The 16,022-nt window shown below is 46.7% G+C and overlaps 4 protein-coding genes across 4 annotated transcripts; 2 read left to right on the top strand and 2 right to left on the bottom strand.

Annotated features, from left to right (window-relative positions):
* Positions 1-382: 382 nt before the first annotated feature.
* MAA_09640 (NAD(P)-binding domain protein) lies at positions 383-1,453 on the bottom strand (the record flags this gene model as incomplete). The annotated part of the gene is made up of 2 exons (XM_007827638.2): positions 383-918; positions 976-1,453. 2 exons carry the CDS (start codon positions 1,451-1,453, stop codon positions 383-385), a joined length of 1,014 nt encoding a protein of 337 aa, XP_007825829.2.
* A 1,693-nt stretch (positions 1,454-3,146) lies between these two features.
* On the top strand, positions 3,147-4,747 carry MAA_09639 (Aromatic-ring hydroxylase-like protein; the record flags this gene model as incomplete). Its single annotated transcript, XM_007827637.1, has 2 exons — positions 3,147-3,414; positions 3,465-4,747. 2 exons carry the CDS (start codon positions 3,147-3,149, stop codon positions 4,745-4,747), a joined length of 1,551 nt encoding a protein of 516 aa, XP_007825828.1.
* Positions 4,748-11,426: 6,679 nt separating this feature from the next.
* MAA_09637 (Peptidase C15, pyroglutamyl peptidase I-like protein) lies at positions 11,427-12,725 on the top strand (the record flags this gene model as incomplete). Its single annotated transcript, XM_007827635.1, has 1 exon — positions 11,427-12,725. The coding sequence occupies one exon, from the start codon at positions 11,427-11,429 to the stop codon at positions 12,723-12,725; it is 1,299 nt and encodes a 432-aa protein (XP_007825826.1).
* A 1,336-nt stretch (positions 12,726-14,061) lies between these two features.
* MAA_09636 (subtilisin-like protease) lies at positions 14,062-15,405 on the bottom strand (the record flags this gene model as incomplete). Its single annotated transcript, XM_007827634.1, has 4 exons — positions 14,062-14,611; positions 14,662-14,837; positions 14,892-15,071; positions 15,136-15,405. 4 exons carry the CDS (start codon positions 15,403-15,405, stop codon positions 14,062-14,064), a joined length of 1,176 nt encoding a protein of 391 aa, XP_007825825.1.
* Positions 15,406-16,022: the final 617 nt, after the last annotated feature.

Raw genomic sequence — 16,022 nt, 5'->3', positions numbered from 1 at the left:
TTATTATAAAGGGTAAAAAATTAATAATTTAATTAAATTCTAGTTTTATTATAAAATACTATTAAAGAAGGCTAAACTATTTCAAATAACGTGGCAGTAAATAAGCTATAAAAGGTATTAAACTTTAGTAAGTAATAAGGTGTATAATTTTAGACCCAGAAAATATCCTATTAGCAACACGAGTAGTATATTATAAACTAAATAGCACTGTTATAAATAAAGTACTTGTCGAATAAGTACCTAACTGCGTTTATTATAAACTCGCAATACAGATAAGCATAAACGACACGTCTCTTGACAGATATATTTGGGAAGGATTATTGGCCCGGGATCGGGAGAGTATACGATACAGTAACCACCCGACTTGCAGAACATTGTCCAATCAGTGCCCATTTTCTGCTAAACTATTGGCTTTCTGTGCCGCCAAATTGTCAAAGAAGCTCCTTGTTTCAAATGTCCAGGGCCCATTTTGTTGAACCCATTCCTGCAGGGTAATTTTCTTGTCACTTCCTGAAACTAGCCATTTGTCGTGGTCGTCTTGATTCTTTACTTCTCCCCTTCCGTATACCCCGTGCTCGATAGCCATAATAAGTGTTTCCGTTAATTGGCCAGAAATGTTGTCAGGAAAATCTTTAGCAAATGTTTCTGGGGAAATAGTCTTCAGAGAGACATTTTTACCGCCCTCTTCGCTCAAAGTTGCAACAAGTTCCCTCGGAGTTGTCCAGCAGCTTACGGCGTTAACTCTCACGCCATTGCTCTTACTACCGGCTTCGAATAGGCCCATGATATATTTGCCGCCATCTCGTGGAGGGTCAATAAATGGCCAGAGCGCAGACGTAGATGAAATTGGAAGTGTCAAGTGTGGGTTATTGTCCTGGCCTCCACGAATCAAGTTTTCGATGAAGCTGAAGAACATAGCTAAAGAATTATTAGCTGTTGGCCAGAACGGCATTGGAAGTATTCGATTAGAATTACCTGGCATAAAGTAGGATACAATCATATCTTCTTTATTTTCCTCTATGTGGGCTTCCACGATAGCTTTCCCGTCAAAGTATGGCAGTTGGGTGAGCTTTCCGCCCGTGAGTTTCTCAGCCCATGGGAGGGATGACCAGACGTAGTGTCGAACGCCCTCAGCTTTCACGGCCTCGAAGAGTTTCTTACCCTGTTGCATTTCGATGTCCTTGGAGTGAATAGACCAATAATCGGTCATACCAAAGACGCCATAGGAGCCCTTGACGGCAGTCTTAAGAGACTCGAGATCATTCAAATCACCCCAGACTACCTCCACGCCGTTTTTTCTGTAAGCCAGAGACTTGGCGCTGTCTGGACTGCGAGTGACAGCCCTGAGACGGTATTTTGCTTTCAAGTCCACCGAAGACAAAACAGTGTTGAGGACGCCGCTCCCTTGGGCACCAGTCGCACCAAAGACAGTTACAAGTCTTGGAGGGTCCATCGTGGCGGTGCTTGACGATTTGTTGAATTATACAGCCTTGCGTCAAGACGCATGTACAGATAATATAAATAATTTGCAAAGTTATATATACACTATACACACGCGCACACACGCATATATATATATATATATATTTATTTATTTCGCTGCAATCTTTGTTATTCTGATCTTGGAAAGAAACGGGACGTGTGTTTTTAATAGCAGTATCGTCAATACATCGCACTTGCTGGCAGGCGCGAAATGCTGCACATCCATCACGCAGACAACCAACTTCGATGCGGTGCTCGGACCAATAATACATCGGAGACCGGGGCTTACAAGTAGCTTCCTCGCAAGCCCTGATGTCGGCCATCTGCAACAGTCAAATTGGGAATATGTCGGGATCCGAGGCCTTGGGGTTAACCCTCAATGACCATGCCATGATCTGGATCGTACAATTGTGCATGGACATGACGTGCAGAGATTCCATCCAAGTATCGAGGTGTTCGTTCGCCGCTGTTCTATAGCCGAGGATGTTGTCTCCCGTAAACATGGCATTATCTTCCTCTAAAACGAAGCACATATAGTTATGTGAATGGCCAGGCGAGTGCACTGCACAAGGCCTAGCGCCTGTCACGGAGAATAGCTGGCCGTCCACAATTGGCTGTTGGTTTCTACCCTGGGAGTTTTTGGAAATGGAGTTGGGTGGGTAGGGATAGGTAACACAAGTCCGGTACTCCCCCAATGTGATCACCACGCCAATGTGATGTCAGTAGGTAGGACAATGATGTATTTTCGGCCACGATGGTAGTGGACGGCAACTCTGTCTATTCTGAAATACCCTGACTAGTATCGACCAAAGTCCTATGCCGACCAGTCCCAACAATGTAAGTGTTGGTTCCTTGAAGCATCAAATGGTCTATTTTCCGTTAGTCTCGGTTCCCGTCTATGGCATATGCATCCAGTTACTATTCGGGCATTTTAACCAAGCACTCGGATTTCTCTAGGACTAATTCTATTTATTCAAGGGACTACACGAGAGGTTTATAATAAAGGTATAAAAGCTGATAATATAACTTAATAAGTATATCTTATAAAAGATTAATTAAAAGTAAAAAGTTGACTTATAATTTCAAAAATAAAACTAGAAAAAGAAAGCTAGTATAATAATAATTATAATATATAATACCTTTAATATAATTATATAGGCCCTAATACTTTATATCTGATATAGCGGGTAAATAAGACAATTAAGGTTCAAGATACTCTTAAAATAAACCAAGATTAAGAGCCTTATTAAGTTTTATATAACCCCCTCTATACTTTTTCGAAGGTACTTTCGCTATAGCCAACCCCTGATAAGCTATATATGTAACTGCAGCGGGAAATATTTAGAAAGCGAAAAAGAACAAAAAAGGCCGAGGACAGACTTAAAATGAAAACTGTTAAAGAATAATAAGAGAAAAAATAATCAAGTTAATCCGCTTTAGTCTGTTACACCTGGTAAAATACCTATCGGTATATCAGAAATGCCCGCACGTCGGGCATTTCTACGCGGTCAGAAAAGTAATGTCCTTAATCCCGAGCGTGCTACAGTCTCGCGGCTTCTTATCATGAATAAACAAATATATCAAGAAAGAAAATCTTGCGCCGTTTCTGGACCTTGAAACCTTACTGTTTACACGGTCAGTGACATTTTGACACGCTCATAGCTATGGCACCACTGCTTTTTGGCCACAACGTCGCCGGTGATAGGCACGAGTTTGACCCGGAGCGATGGATAACCAAGTATTCCTCTAGCCAGAGTGGACCTAACGGACAGCCGGGTAGTTCAAGGCTGGCAGAACGGCATCCAGAGACGGGCATCGACGTGCTGATTGTTGGTGCCGGCATGGGCGGTCTAATGTCAGCGCTGGAATGCTGGAGAAAGGGACACAACATTGTTGGAATCCTAGAGAGACAAAATGGGCCTGTGTATTCAGGTGCGTATTTCTGTATTCTTGGTGAATATCTTATTCTGACAATTGCGCAGGGGACATTATTGTCATTCAACCTTCTGCTGTGACGGTATTCCGACACTGGCCAGACCTGATGCGCGACATGGAAGACGAGCAAATTCATGCCAGTATCAAGTATGTAAGACACAGCGGAGAACACATATACGGGCCTACTATTCCAAATTTTAATGAAGCAGAATATGTCGCTTCCCGCAAAGGCCCTACCGTCGCAGCGGCTCAAATTCGACAAAAGTTCTACCGCATGTTACTCCGCCAGGTTGCCAAATTGGGATTAAAAGTCAGTTATGGGAAACAAGTCGCTCGATACTTTGAGAATAACATCTCTAACAAAGGAGGTGTTGTGCTCGAAAATGGAGATATTCACGTTGCCGATGTGGTTGTTGCCGCAGACGGGTTGAGGTCGAGGTCTGAATTACTTGTCTGTGGAGGAGAGGTTAAACCTCCGAAGTCTAGCGGCATGTCTATATATCGAGTATCGTTTCCACGAGAGATGGCTATGAAGAATGACTTGGTTCGGAAGAAATGGGGCGATTCACCTTCAATGTGGGAATATTGGCTTGGTCCCGGAATGTATATTGGGATCTGGGTCTCGGACGAGATTGTTGGATGGGGATTTACTCCTCGAGATACTGTTGGAGCACCAACGGAGACTTGGGAGCCAGATACCGATGCAGAAGAAGTTGTGAAGACTCTGCTTAGGGTTCCTGGATGGGACCCTGCTATTTCAGCCCTCATTCGCAGCTCACCAAAAAAGGGCGTCGTCCACTGGCCATTACTTTGGCGTGATTTGCGCCAGGAATGGACATCGCCTGGAGGTCGTGTGGTGCAAGTTGGCGATAGCGCTCACAGCTTCACCCCTACGTCCGGCAACGGGGCCACACAGGCTCTTGAGGATGCTATTACTTTGGCTACATGTTTGCAATTGGGAGGTTCATCTCGCGCTGTGCCAATGGCGACCAAGATCCACAACCTGCTTCGTTATCAGCGAGTATCCTGCGCCCAGAAAATGACGTTCGTGAATTCCCAGCTCAAGACCGAGACAGACTGGGATGCTATCTTGAAGGATCCCGTCAAGATTAAAACCCGCTTTCCGAAGTGGGTTTTCAACCATGACCCCGAACAGTACGCCTATGAGAAGTATGGTCAAGCTTTCGCTAATATCGTGGCCGGGGCCCCGTTCGAGAATACGAACTTCCCGCCTGGTCATACGTTTGTGCCATGGACGATTAACGAAGTGTACAAGGAGATGGGGAATGGTAGGCGCGTTGAAGATTTACTAGATGGGGATTGGTCTTAGAGTGAAGCTTGTAAGCCGTTTACGGCTATTTCATTGTTTTGGGGGAGGGAGAAAAAAAGAGTTGTAGTGTGTAGTGTTATAATAGTCGTTGACTATAAATTAACAAGATATACATTTTTTGGGAATATAGTTGCCATTATTACACGTTACTAGCTGAGAATTTATTCCTCCAATATCTATCAAAGACATTGAATCTGAGTAGCAAAACACAGCAATTACATCGAACTTATACTAGTTCGATCAAAAGTTAGTCGTTACCCCTGCCTTAATACTCTCAAGCTTCGTTACCAACTCTTTCCACACGCGATTCTGTGTTATTTGGCCTTCCTCGCTAAGAACCCATGGGGAGGGAGCTCCGACTTCACAGTCATCTAAATACTAACCGTGGGATTCCGCGCCTGAAGTTCCTACATGAACGAGGATCCTACCGCTAACCTCGGTCGACCGTGCTAGGAGGGATTCAAGCAGCTAAAATAATTCACCAAAGTTAGGTGATATGCAATTTCTTGATTGCATGTTACGGATTTAAGCTTATTGTGGGTGAGGATTCGCCGATGTATCGGTTGCGTGGAGCGGGTTGGCAGCAATTACCATGTCATACTTGTCGCTGCTATATTTACCAGCATTAACAGTGGTAATATCAGTGACCTCGGAATATAGCTTGTAGTGCTAAGCTGAGAGCATGACCACCGTCTGATTGAGTAATACTGGATCCGCGTTGCCGAGGCAATAGGACGTATACTTATTATCGAGAGCTTCTAATATTTGCCGGGTCGTATTGGTGCCAGCATCAAGGTCAAGAACGTCCATGTGTGGATGCTTGTGTATAATACGCCTGACAATACTATAAATGCCTTTTGTCAGCTGAGAAGGTATTCCTGCAGCCCGAGATAGGCCCTCGAGGCTGCCAGCTTCATTCGGCGTGTTAAGAAGGTCAACCTCCCCTCGCAGGATAGCTGGTAAGGCCTTGCCGAATAAATAAATTGACTGGAGATCCTCAATCCCTGCAAACTTCTCGATCATTGCGAGGATGCCGTCTTCTGACACTTGGGCATCATGGAGGGAACTCATGCAGTACTTGGAGCCGGCATACCTGCCCAAGATGTTCTCACAAATAGTACACTCGCGAGCTCTGAACATGGTATTCTACTGGAACACGGTTGTGAATTCCAGAGTCGAGGGGCGCTGGCTAAACCCTGATTATAGTTACATAAACTATATAACCACAATGTGAACAAGCCGCGTGTGACGGTCTAGCGAGTGTAATGATAACTGACTAGGTAATTCTAACGAATACCTAAAGCTAAAGAAGAGAAGAAAGAACGAGAAAAGAAGAGCTCGAGGAGCTTGTCGATAGAAGCGAGAGCGCAGCCGAGCCATTCTTGCGCCTAGCCCGTTACACCGCGCAGCTCAGGCTCAAGGGAGTACGATACGGAGGCCCCAAGATTTTCGTTAATCCACGGGATATATTTCTTTCTTTTTAGCGTTTAGATACCTGTAGTAGTCGCCTAGCTAGTTGTCAATATACTCGGCTTGGACTATTACAAAACATCTAACTTAGTTGAGGGTTACCAGTGGATGTATTGCAGCTCAGGATTTATGAATAGCGTCGGATAGGGTGGAATAATTAATTTAGCAAGCAGACTCGATGAAATTACTCGCGCGCTATAATATGAAATCTAGCTCCCTACTGTTCTCATATCGCGATAGTACGGGCGTGAGGAAGCATAACAATTGATCCTTAAATTTGTCCTCGATCCTCGGGCATTCTGGTCTTCGGGCAACTGCCATGGAGGTACTAGCCTCTTGGACATTCTTGCCTGGTGCCCCTTGTGCCCTTCAGTTAATTCTGTGTCTCTGCGAAATCATACAGCACTGCTATGACGTATCACTAACTACATGGACATAACGCCCTGTTCAACTTATAATTTATGCTGTGGATAAGTTATATATGATAATGTTAAAAACAGACGGCTTTGTTGGACTCGAATAATGAGAAAAGGGTCTAGCGCGCATCATGTCTTCGGCCAGACGTCAGCGTAGTCAGCATGATATTCGGTCTTCTTGCTATGTGGACGCAGTACGCCTATCTTGAGCAGCTGTCAGTTGGCATAACTAGTCTTCCCGGAAGTCAGGAACGGGGATCCTTGACTAAAGATGCTGTTGGCATTCTCTTCTACCAACAAGCTGGTCAACTGCTTTCAGATGCCGTCATATTATCATCGCTGGAATGTGTACAAGCCTGCCTCCTTTTGGGCACTTACACCTTGCCAATTGATGCATCAGGTTTGTCATACATCTACCCCAGCTTAGCGCTGAAACTCGCCATCCAGAATGGCATGCACAGACAATACTCCGGCAGGAATATGGACGACCGGCGTCAGTATCCAATTTGAATGTAGATGCCAATTTCCCTACGGATTATGCGTAAACATGGCCTTCGTCTGAACCTACACACAATGCCCAGATGTTGACCACACTGCACCTCAACGAGAAGCTAGACAAGCTATCTCGAGAAATGTACGCTAACTTACGTGGTCATGGCTCCCATTTGCCCTAGCAACTCCACAGAGCTATTCTCAGAAAATCTCCCAAGGCTGAAATGAACCAAGACCTGGAAAATTGAGTCAAAATGCAGCACAATCCAGAAGACTAGTGGAACTCTCTGCCCGAGGAAATCTCCTGTAAAGAACCTCAGACATCAACAAATATGTCACGAGGCAGGTTATATCTGAAACTCAAGTACTGCCTAGTCCGCATGTTCGTCGGCCAGGTCGTCATTCTCCCGCAACTACGTCAGGGTGACAGCTCCGGCGTCTCTGAATCATCCCCCAAGGAGTCTTCAACCGCATCATTGACACGTAAACGATTGCGTTAAGGCTGCCATGCTAGTCATGGACATGTGCCGTGCTATTCGAAACAGGGTCGGTCTTGGTCTTTCCCGAGCATCATACACAATATCAGTTTCGGTCGGGCAGCTCTTCTCGTTACTACTACACAATGTCTCCAGCAGAGAACATACCGATTCGTCAGTCCTTGCGAGATGGACCGTCAATGCTCAAGGAAATGACATCGGGTAGTGAGTCTGCACACTCTGCGTGAAAGAATGACTATATAGCATTTTCTGTGCCCGAGGAGGGTACACAGGGCCGCAGTATAGTTACGGCACCACTTATGACGAATTTCGCAAGATCTGACGCTAATGAATTTTCTCATGACGTGCTGTGCCCGTCTTTGCGCACCCTTTTTCGAGGTAGACGGGACCCTTGCATCGTTTCCGCAAAACCCAGAGGATCTATCGGATTTCTCTGGAGTGGATTTCGGATCCGGGTAAAATTTCGGAGCAGAGTGAAGTTTTAGGTCACGACACAAAGCTAGGGGGAATTCTTCGAATAACCGCTATTCATCTAGACCTCGACGAAGAGATTGGTGTCTCTAAGTACTAGGTACAACGAGGCAAATAACGAGACGAACTCACAGCTGGCTAGAGCCAGACAAAGACACCTAGTATACGAAATATGCCAGGTAGACACGTACTTGAGGCGTCATCAATAAAAACCAAGCAATCAACCAGATCGTCCTCAAGGCGGGAACTTTGTAGGATCGCTCAACGAACATTTGGAGGCGGTGGACCTGGACGCCGATCTCTTTCAAGTCGAAGTGTCGAATATTGAGGTTATAATTTCAATGTAACAACACCCTCTCAGATCCTACCTTTCTTACAGACATGGATAACCTCCAGAACTGTCTTCTTGAATACATTCTCGGTGCGCAGCGCTCAGCCTTCCTACTGGAGAAGGGCATAGGAAGAGATATCAAGAGACAAGAGTAAACTTGACAACAAGGCTTATATGCGTACAATGTCCTACTAGAGAGAGCGACTAAAGAGTAAGGTATCGATTTGGATGTAGCTGCCTTACTAGGAAGCATCAAATTCTCTAGGCTGACGTTGCTTCGCCAGGGAGTTAATAATGGTCTAATATTGTTCCAAACTGCAAAGTTTTTTCTTAGTTTTTGCATAGCCATTGCACGCCAATTATTACAGAGTTCAGATGCAGCAAACTGAGGAGAAAAGCTTGTCATATATTCAGCTGCGAGATAGCAAAGAGTGTCGTTGCAGATAATAAACTGTCTTAATCCCTGGCCTATGGCTTCTCGACGATGCTCTTTTACTTTCTACATTTACAGTCAAACCTACCTACTCCTGTCAATCTGCGGCTTGCGTAATATATTCATTTTAATTTCTTTGATGTTTGGGAGACTGAAAGCCCGTACGTGGCAACCTGCGATTAGTCTCTCACATCAGCGTCCACAGTTTCCAAAGAAGATGCGGGTAGATGTAGCAAATAGAGGTAGAAGATAATAAAGGGAACTAAGGACATTGAAGGATAGACACTTGCACAAGGAAGCATATAAGCAACTAGGCTCTTGGCAAATCTAGTTACATGAGTGATAACACAATGGCATAGCTGGCTATGGACCTGGTCCCCCACAATCCATCATTTGCATTTCCAGCGTTCTTGCCAGCAAGTCTTTGCTCTTTGTTCTGCTAACGTGGTACTGAACACGAATTCAGGACGTAGAAACAAAGTGTACCCATGGGTGGCAAGGCGGGCTTCTTTCGCTGCGATTTGGCCATGTGACGTGTGCACCATCCAGCTAACTGGAAGACGCTGAAGATGCAGCTTTGGCGTCGTGGTTTGCAAATTGAATGTCTACATATGTAGGGGAGGTTGTCGCGTCATCGAGTTCATCATCGTCTAGAGCGAACGAAAGCTGACAGGTACGTGATGGTCTATGCAGAGTCCGTAACAGAAGGCAGGTATATGTCAACCTTGAACAAGTCTACACTTTTTCAAATGCAATCACGATAAAACGAGATACATTGGCGTTGATCTTCATGCTCTTGTCGAAGCGGACTCTATTGACCTAGACTATACCAGGAAAGCGAGGAAGAAATACCTACCCAAAGAGGTTGTGTTAGACACTAACTCGGAGTCTGATGCTTTGGTTGTTGACGACAAGAAGAATAAACTACCAAGGGTGGCCCGGATACTGACCTTTTCTTCAACATGAAGAGGCTATAAAATGGATGTTGGGCTGCAAGCAATGATGAATTGCGACGCTATTCCGGGCCAAGTCATGTATTCAAATGAACCACATGTAGTACCTGTTGAGTCAACAACAGCAATTTGCACCGTGGAAAAACTAGCTATTTTGGGAGGCTTTTTGGGGCCTCAATTGATAGCCTGTATTAATAATTGATGATGGAAGGTCTGAGTTGATTGATAAAAAATGCCGCAAATTTAACCCTGCAAGCCCCTACGAATGCCTGACGATCATTTCAGCCCTTAAATTTAACCTTCAAAGGTTAGCTTGACTTGGTAGTACTTGACTAGATAGGCAAGGGCGATTGCTTGAACAGGCCACGCCGCGAGCCATTATACAAGGCAACAAGGTCGTTGCTGCAATTGATCAATGGCTGCAATCATACGATCCATGCACATGTTCCCGATTTAGCAGGTATGTGACGCGTATGTGGGCTGCATTGACAATGCCCTAGAACAGACGGAACTACGACGGATTCCGCTTTACTTAAAGCACATCTTCACGTGCCTTCTAGACCAGGATTAAATGGGATGTCCAGTAAGTAGATCGTTGGTGTTTGGTAGTGGCATGTCGTTGTCTGGTAGATTATACATATATTGCCCTGAGATTGTGTGGTTCGTCCGGCACTGGGACCAAAACAGCAGGTACTTACCTAAAAATGGCCGCACAACTGCCATTAGGCCCTCAAGGTGTAATACCTCTCTAGTTGTATATTGTGGGAATGTTGCTATTTTCTGCAAACTAGTCAAGGTGGCAGAGCTGCTTCGTATGGTCTATTGAGGCTTGGGGACTGGGGTGCACATAACACTCGCAATCGTCCCACAACCCAACGTGCTTACGACACAGCCTGCAAATGCCAAGGTCAAAAATAATCTAGTTCATCATAGTTGACATTATAACTAGCCTGTCAAGTTGGGTCTTTTGAGAGTTTGTAGATTATCCTCTGCATTACTGTCACGCAATAATTGTGGCATATCGTACCTTGCTAGATGTCAACCACGCCCCGGCATTTCTATGTTTAGAATAGATTTTCTTTTCTTTGTCCTACTGGTATTAGCAAGTAATAACTTCGATATGCCAAGCCCAGCCCTTGTAAGGGAATCCGTGCCTGCTACTTATTGAAAAGAAGACTATCAAATGGGATCTGCAATGGCGTACACTTTGCTTCCCCTGCCCAGTCGAACAAACCTGGCTTAGATGTGACTCCCCAGCATCCTTTTCCGAGGGTGTCCGTGTAAAACCTTGATAGCTACCCATTATGACGCATGGCTACTCGGTATTAGAGACTTGGCCAATGTGCCTTCATTGTAGCAGCCTATTTATACGAAATTAGTTTATGCGTCTTCAGCTTCTTGGTGTCTACTACAATTTGATATTGCCTCATATTAATATAATCCCAGTTGTTTTCTCAAGTATATAAGGGAGAGTGCGCGGCCTCAACTTCTTTCATCACATCATACATACTCACCAAGCTTTCAGAGTTGCATCTGACATTACCCAACTTTTACACTCAGGTTCTATCTTTATTTTCTATATATACATAGGCTTCACAAGGCCTGTACCAGCACCCATGGGGAAATTCATGTTGAGCTTCATCCTGGGCATTGCCCTAGGTGACTGGCTCAGTGTCTTCTCGGCCGCTGCATTCAACCATCACAGGCGAGCTACTACATGTGATTTCAGCAATACCTTTGCCTTGTCAGTGGAAGAGCAGAACCTAAACCAGGAACTTCCAAACTATGGACTGTTCGGTCCAACTTTGATCCAAAAGGCGGGCTTCGTGCCGCAGGTTGACCAGATCTCGAACAACTTCTGTGGTGCCGACTCTTTTGATAAAGCCAAACAAAGCGTCCGGGAGGCAGGCAAATTGCTATTCCAGTTTGCTGTTGGCCGAGCGCAGGACGACAATACTGGTGGAGAGGTTGATCGATACGACGACCGCCCGCTCTACTGGGCTCGCCTGACTCTAACCAAGGCAATCAAACAGTGGAAGTCAGGTTTTGAGATGTCTGATGACGCCCGAAAGGAACTTGTCACTACGTTTGACTTGGCGTCACGCGGCCTGGATTCGGTTAGCTTTCCCACGGGCAACAGTGCCCGCCGCGTTATGGTTGCCGGTTTCGATCCGTTCCAGTTAAATGCGGACATCAGGACCGCCAACCCGTCCGGTGCTATAGCACTACAGCTATCTGGGAAAACATTCAACACTTCAGATGGTCCCATCGTCGTACATGCAGTGGTTCTACCAGTGCTGTACGGAGAGAATGGCTTTGACGATGGCGTCGTAGAAGCAGCCTTTGGCCCTGCCCTTCAAGACGCAGAGCGGCGTCCACACGGGATCGTGACCATAAGCCAGGGTCTTCCTGAACAATTCGACATTGAGCGCTGGGCTGGCGGTTGGCGAGGGGGTTTCCCGGACAATAATAACGTGAAATCTACCGGACCGGTTCCCCCAGCAGCGGGCTGGCCGCAGCCAAATATCAACTTTATTGAAACGACGTTACCATACCAGCAGATGCAAGATGCCGCCACTGGGCCTTTCAAGGTCCGTTACAACACGGAATTTTGCGAATGGCCCAAGGGCTCGCCAACTACCGAGCCTTGCATTAGACACGATTCCGGGGTCCCGGCGTCTGACAGCATCCCGGCCGAAGGAGGTGGTGGCGACTACTTATCTAACGAGTCCATGTATAGAGCCAACCGACTGCGCGTCGGTCTTGAGTTGACCAACCTCCGCGGCGGCCACCTTCACGTTCCCGTCCTTGGCTTTCCTGACGGGAACGCGCCCTCTGACCAAAAGTTTGAGAAAAAGCGGCTAGACATCATCAGCCAGGCCTTGCAACTTGTCGAAGCTGTAGGTAAACCATAATTATGTGGGCAGCTTCTACTCGAGTGCCGACTGCTATTGTCCACTTGAGCTCTCGATCTCTCGTCTCCTGTTTGTTTTCTGTGGTGGGATGCTGTGGTGGGATGCGAGGATAGGCTACAGGATATTTGTAAATTTGAATCAAAGTGTTACTGCTATCCTTTACCAGGCAGATAGTGTACTTGATATCGTTTTCGTCAGCTTCTCCTTTCATGACGTGACTAAATCATGCATTTTTCTAAACACTACATGAAGAGAGTTCCATGAGTGCTACAGGTTCGGCGCCAAGTAACAGATGTAGGCCCAATACTGCTTTCCATTCTTATAGAACTGTTACACAGAGAAGGCCTAATAGATTGTAAAGCCTAATAAAAGGGCTTTATTAATATAAGACTTATTAGTTATATAATTAAAATATATACTTAAATAAGAACTTTAAGCTTATATATTCCTTTTATATATATAAGATAATTACTTTTTTTTTTCTCTTTTATAATAACTTAAAACCTTAAAAACCCTTTAAGATTATTATTAAATTAAGCCTTTTTGCTCTAAGCCTTCTATGTTAAACCCTTGTCACAAGAACTGTAGAGGAGTTATCTGTACACGCATCCAGTACATATAATAACTTGTTTACACGGAAGTCTGGCGTTATTTATCAGCCCCCTTTCCAGCCAACTATAGGAGAGCATGATATATTACAGTCCACGTAGATCTTGGCAGTGATGATTGGCAATGCCTGTAGGAAGAAAACGCGGAGGCAGACTCTAACGTCCCCTAGTCTCAAGGTTAGATACACCACCATGTTAAGCCGTGGTTGATGGCGTGAACATACTTATGAGGTCCTTCTACGAGAGTCAACTTGACCCTTCTCAAATTCAAGGGGGACCTTGGTAGGCTCTCTCAAAGAGTGTTTGGAGGCGGGGACCTGGTGGGCAGGGGTGCTGTAAAGCCCAGGGTGGTAGGGTGATGGTGAGTGAGGCCATTTGAGGACTTACCTACCGCGTATGAGGAATTAGAAAGGGAGAATGTCACTGGGAAAATTGTGCTCAAGATTGCAAAGGACGAGCGAGAGTTCGCAGTGAGTCTTCGCAATGCCAGTGGATTCACCCAATATGGCGTTCACTAAGAGCAAGTGCGAGTGTTTTAAACGTGGTTTGAAGATGATTTATATTGAATGGAATAAAAACAGGCTGAAAATGAAGCCGCTATGTTGCTGCTTGCCTTCACCCCCCCGTCGTTTATATGTAGCTTGTTGAGGTCAGGACTCTGTGTCTGACTGAACTGTACAAAGGTATATTATACTAGAAAAATCCAATTGCCTCCATTGTTCCAGCTTTTAGAAGCGAATGGGAGTGGTGGAATTACTTCCCTCGCCGTTGTTGATCAAGACGTTGGCAGTGCCGCCTGAAACACCCTGGATGGCATTCTTGACGCCCTTCTGCTTGATGGACTCGCAGAGGCCCTGGATCGATTCGCCCTTGCCCAGGAAGTAGGCTCCAATGCCGGCAACATGGGGCGAAGCCATGGACGTACCTGAGATGGTCTTGATCCCGCCTTGAATCCAGGTCGACTCGATGTCGGAGCCCGGGGCAAGGACGTCAACTCCGGAGCCGGTGTTAGAGTACGTGGCGAGACCATCAGTCTTGGTAGTGGCACCAACAGTGCAGGCAGACGACTCCGAGGCAGGCGAGTAGCCACTGGCGTCCTGTCCGTCGTTACCGGCAGCGACAGCAAGAAAGAGGCCGGCCTTAGTGATGGCTTGAGCGGCCTGGTTGACGGCTTCAGACTTCTGGCCACCGAGGGACATGTTGACAACGACACCCTTGGGACACGGCTTGCTCTTGGCATTTTTGGCGACGTATTCCATACCAGCAATGACAAAGGAGCTATGGTTTGTTAGTACGGTCATGTATAGGCAACGGGGTGAAGAGCTTACTTGGAGCCGCTGCCCTGGGCGTCAAGCACCTTTACTCCGAAGAGCTTGGTCTTCTTGGCCACGCCATACGTCTTGGAGCCAATGGTTCCAGCGACGTGAGTACCGTGGCCGTTGCCGTCGGTGTTCTGACCGTCTTGGGTGAAGTTCTCGAGGAACTCGGCACGGCCCTCAAAATCCTATCGCAGCTTGTTAGCATATTCCTCCTCAACTGACCCATGTGATGTGCATACAGCGTGGCCTGCCTCGATACCAGTGTCGATGATGAAGGCGCAAGTACCCTCGCCAGCGCTATCATCGTAGGTATACGTCGTGGTGCCAGGCTTCTGGCTTGAGAGCCGAGCCAATCCCCAGTCGGCATTTTGCTGCGTGGCATACATGGTCATGATGGCATCCTGTTCAATGAAGTCGACCTATCCAACCTATTGTCAGCACATTGAATGTATCAGCACGACAGGTCTCTTCCGCAAGACTCACATTGGGGTCGTCGGTGAGCTTCTGGAGCTCCTCAGGGGTAAGGGTGGCAACGAATCCGTTCCAGGTATCGTATGTGTAGTCGGCTTCGGCGGCAATGGAAGAGATGGCAGAGGATACGGCGGAAACTTCAGCCTTGGCCTTCATCTTGATGATGTACTTGCCCTCGATGAGCTCAGCACCGCGGGGAACAAGGACTGGAGCCGGGAAGGAGCGCTTAGCCGGGGCGGCCATGGCCAAGGGGAGGATGGCGAGCAGAGTTGAGCCCTTCATGATGACTGTTGGTAATGGAGATGCTTCGTAGTTTCTTGTTGCCAAAAGGGGGGAGGGGGAAAAGAAAAGTGACACAAAAAACAGGGGAAGATGGGTTTGTCAACGAGTCTGCCGGAGATGCTCGAACCACTGGGTGAAGAGAGATGTCGGGGATGCTCGAACCACTGGGTGAAGAGAGATGTCGGGGATATAGGAAAGTGAAGAGGGAATGAAGCTGCTGGTTGGTTTTCTGCTTGTTCCTCCTTTGCCATCAACGGGAGGCATCTCAAGCTATTTATCTTTTCGAGCTCCGTTCGCAAGTACACAGGTTCCAGCATGTTGCTTCCCGCTCCATGAGCCAGCCATGACAACGCTGGGAGCCAGGGCAAGGCTCCGAGGCATAGTACATGCTGATTCCGGTATTGGAGCATCCCGTGGTCATCAGTAATCTCTCATGGCTTGGTTCTTCGAGTTTCATCGTCCACAGGGTCCCAGAAGTCGGCGGCCGCATCACCATGGACAGGGTCACTCGCGGACGTCTCGTGTACCTGGACACGCGCTGCGGAAGGGGGGCGGCGAGAACCCAATCATGCTTTGATGCCGCGCGAGCGACTGTATGGAGCCATACTGACAGCATC

The sequence above is a fragment of the Metarhizium robertsii genome (genome assembly GCF_000187425.2).
Source record: "Metarhizium robertsii ARSEF 23 chromosome Unknown MAA_Scf_9, whole genome shotgun sequence".
Classification (NCBI taxonomy): Eukaryota; Fungi; Ascomycota; class Sordariomycetes; order Hypocreales; family Clavicipitaceae; genus Metarhizium; species Metarhizium robertsii.
The sequence above is the reverse complement of the archived record's forward strand: the minus strand, read 5'-3'. Positions and strand labels throughout refer to the sequence as shown.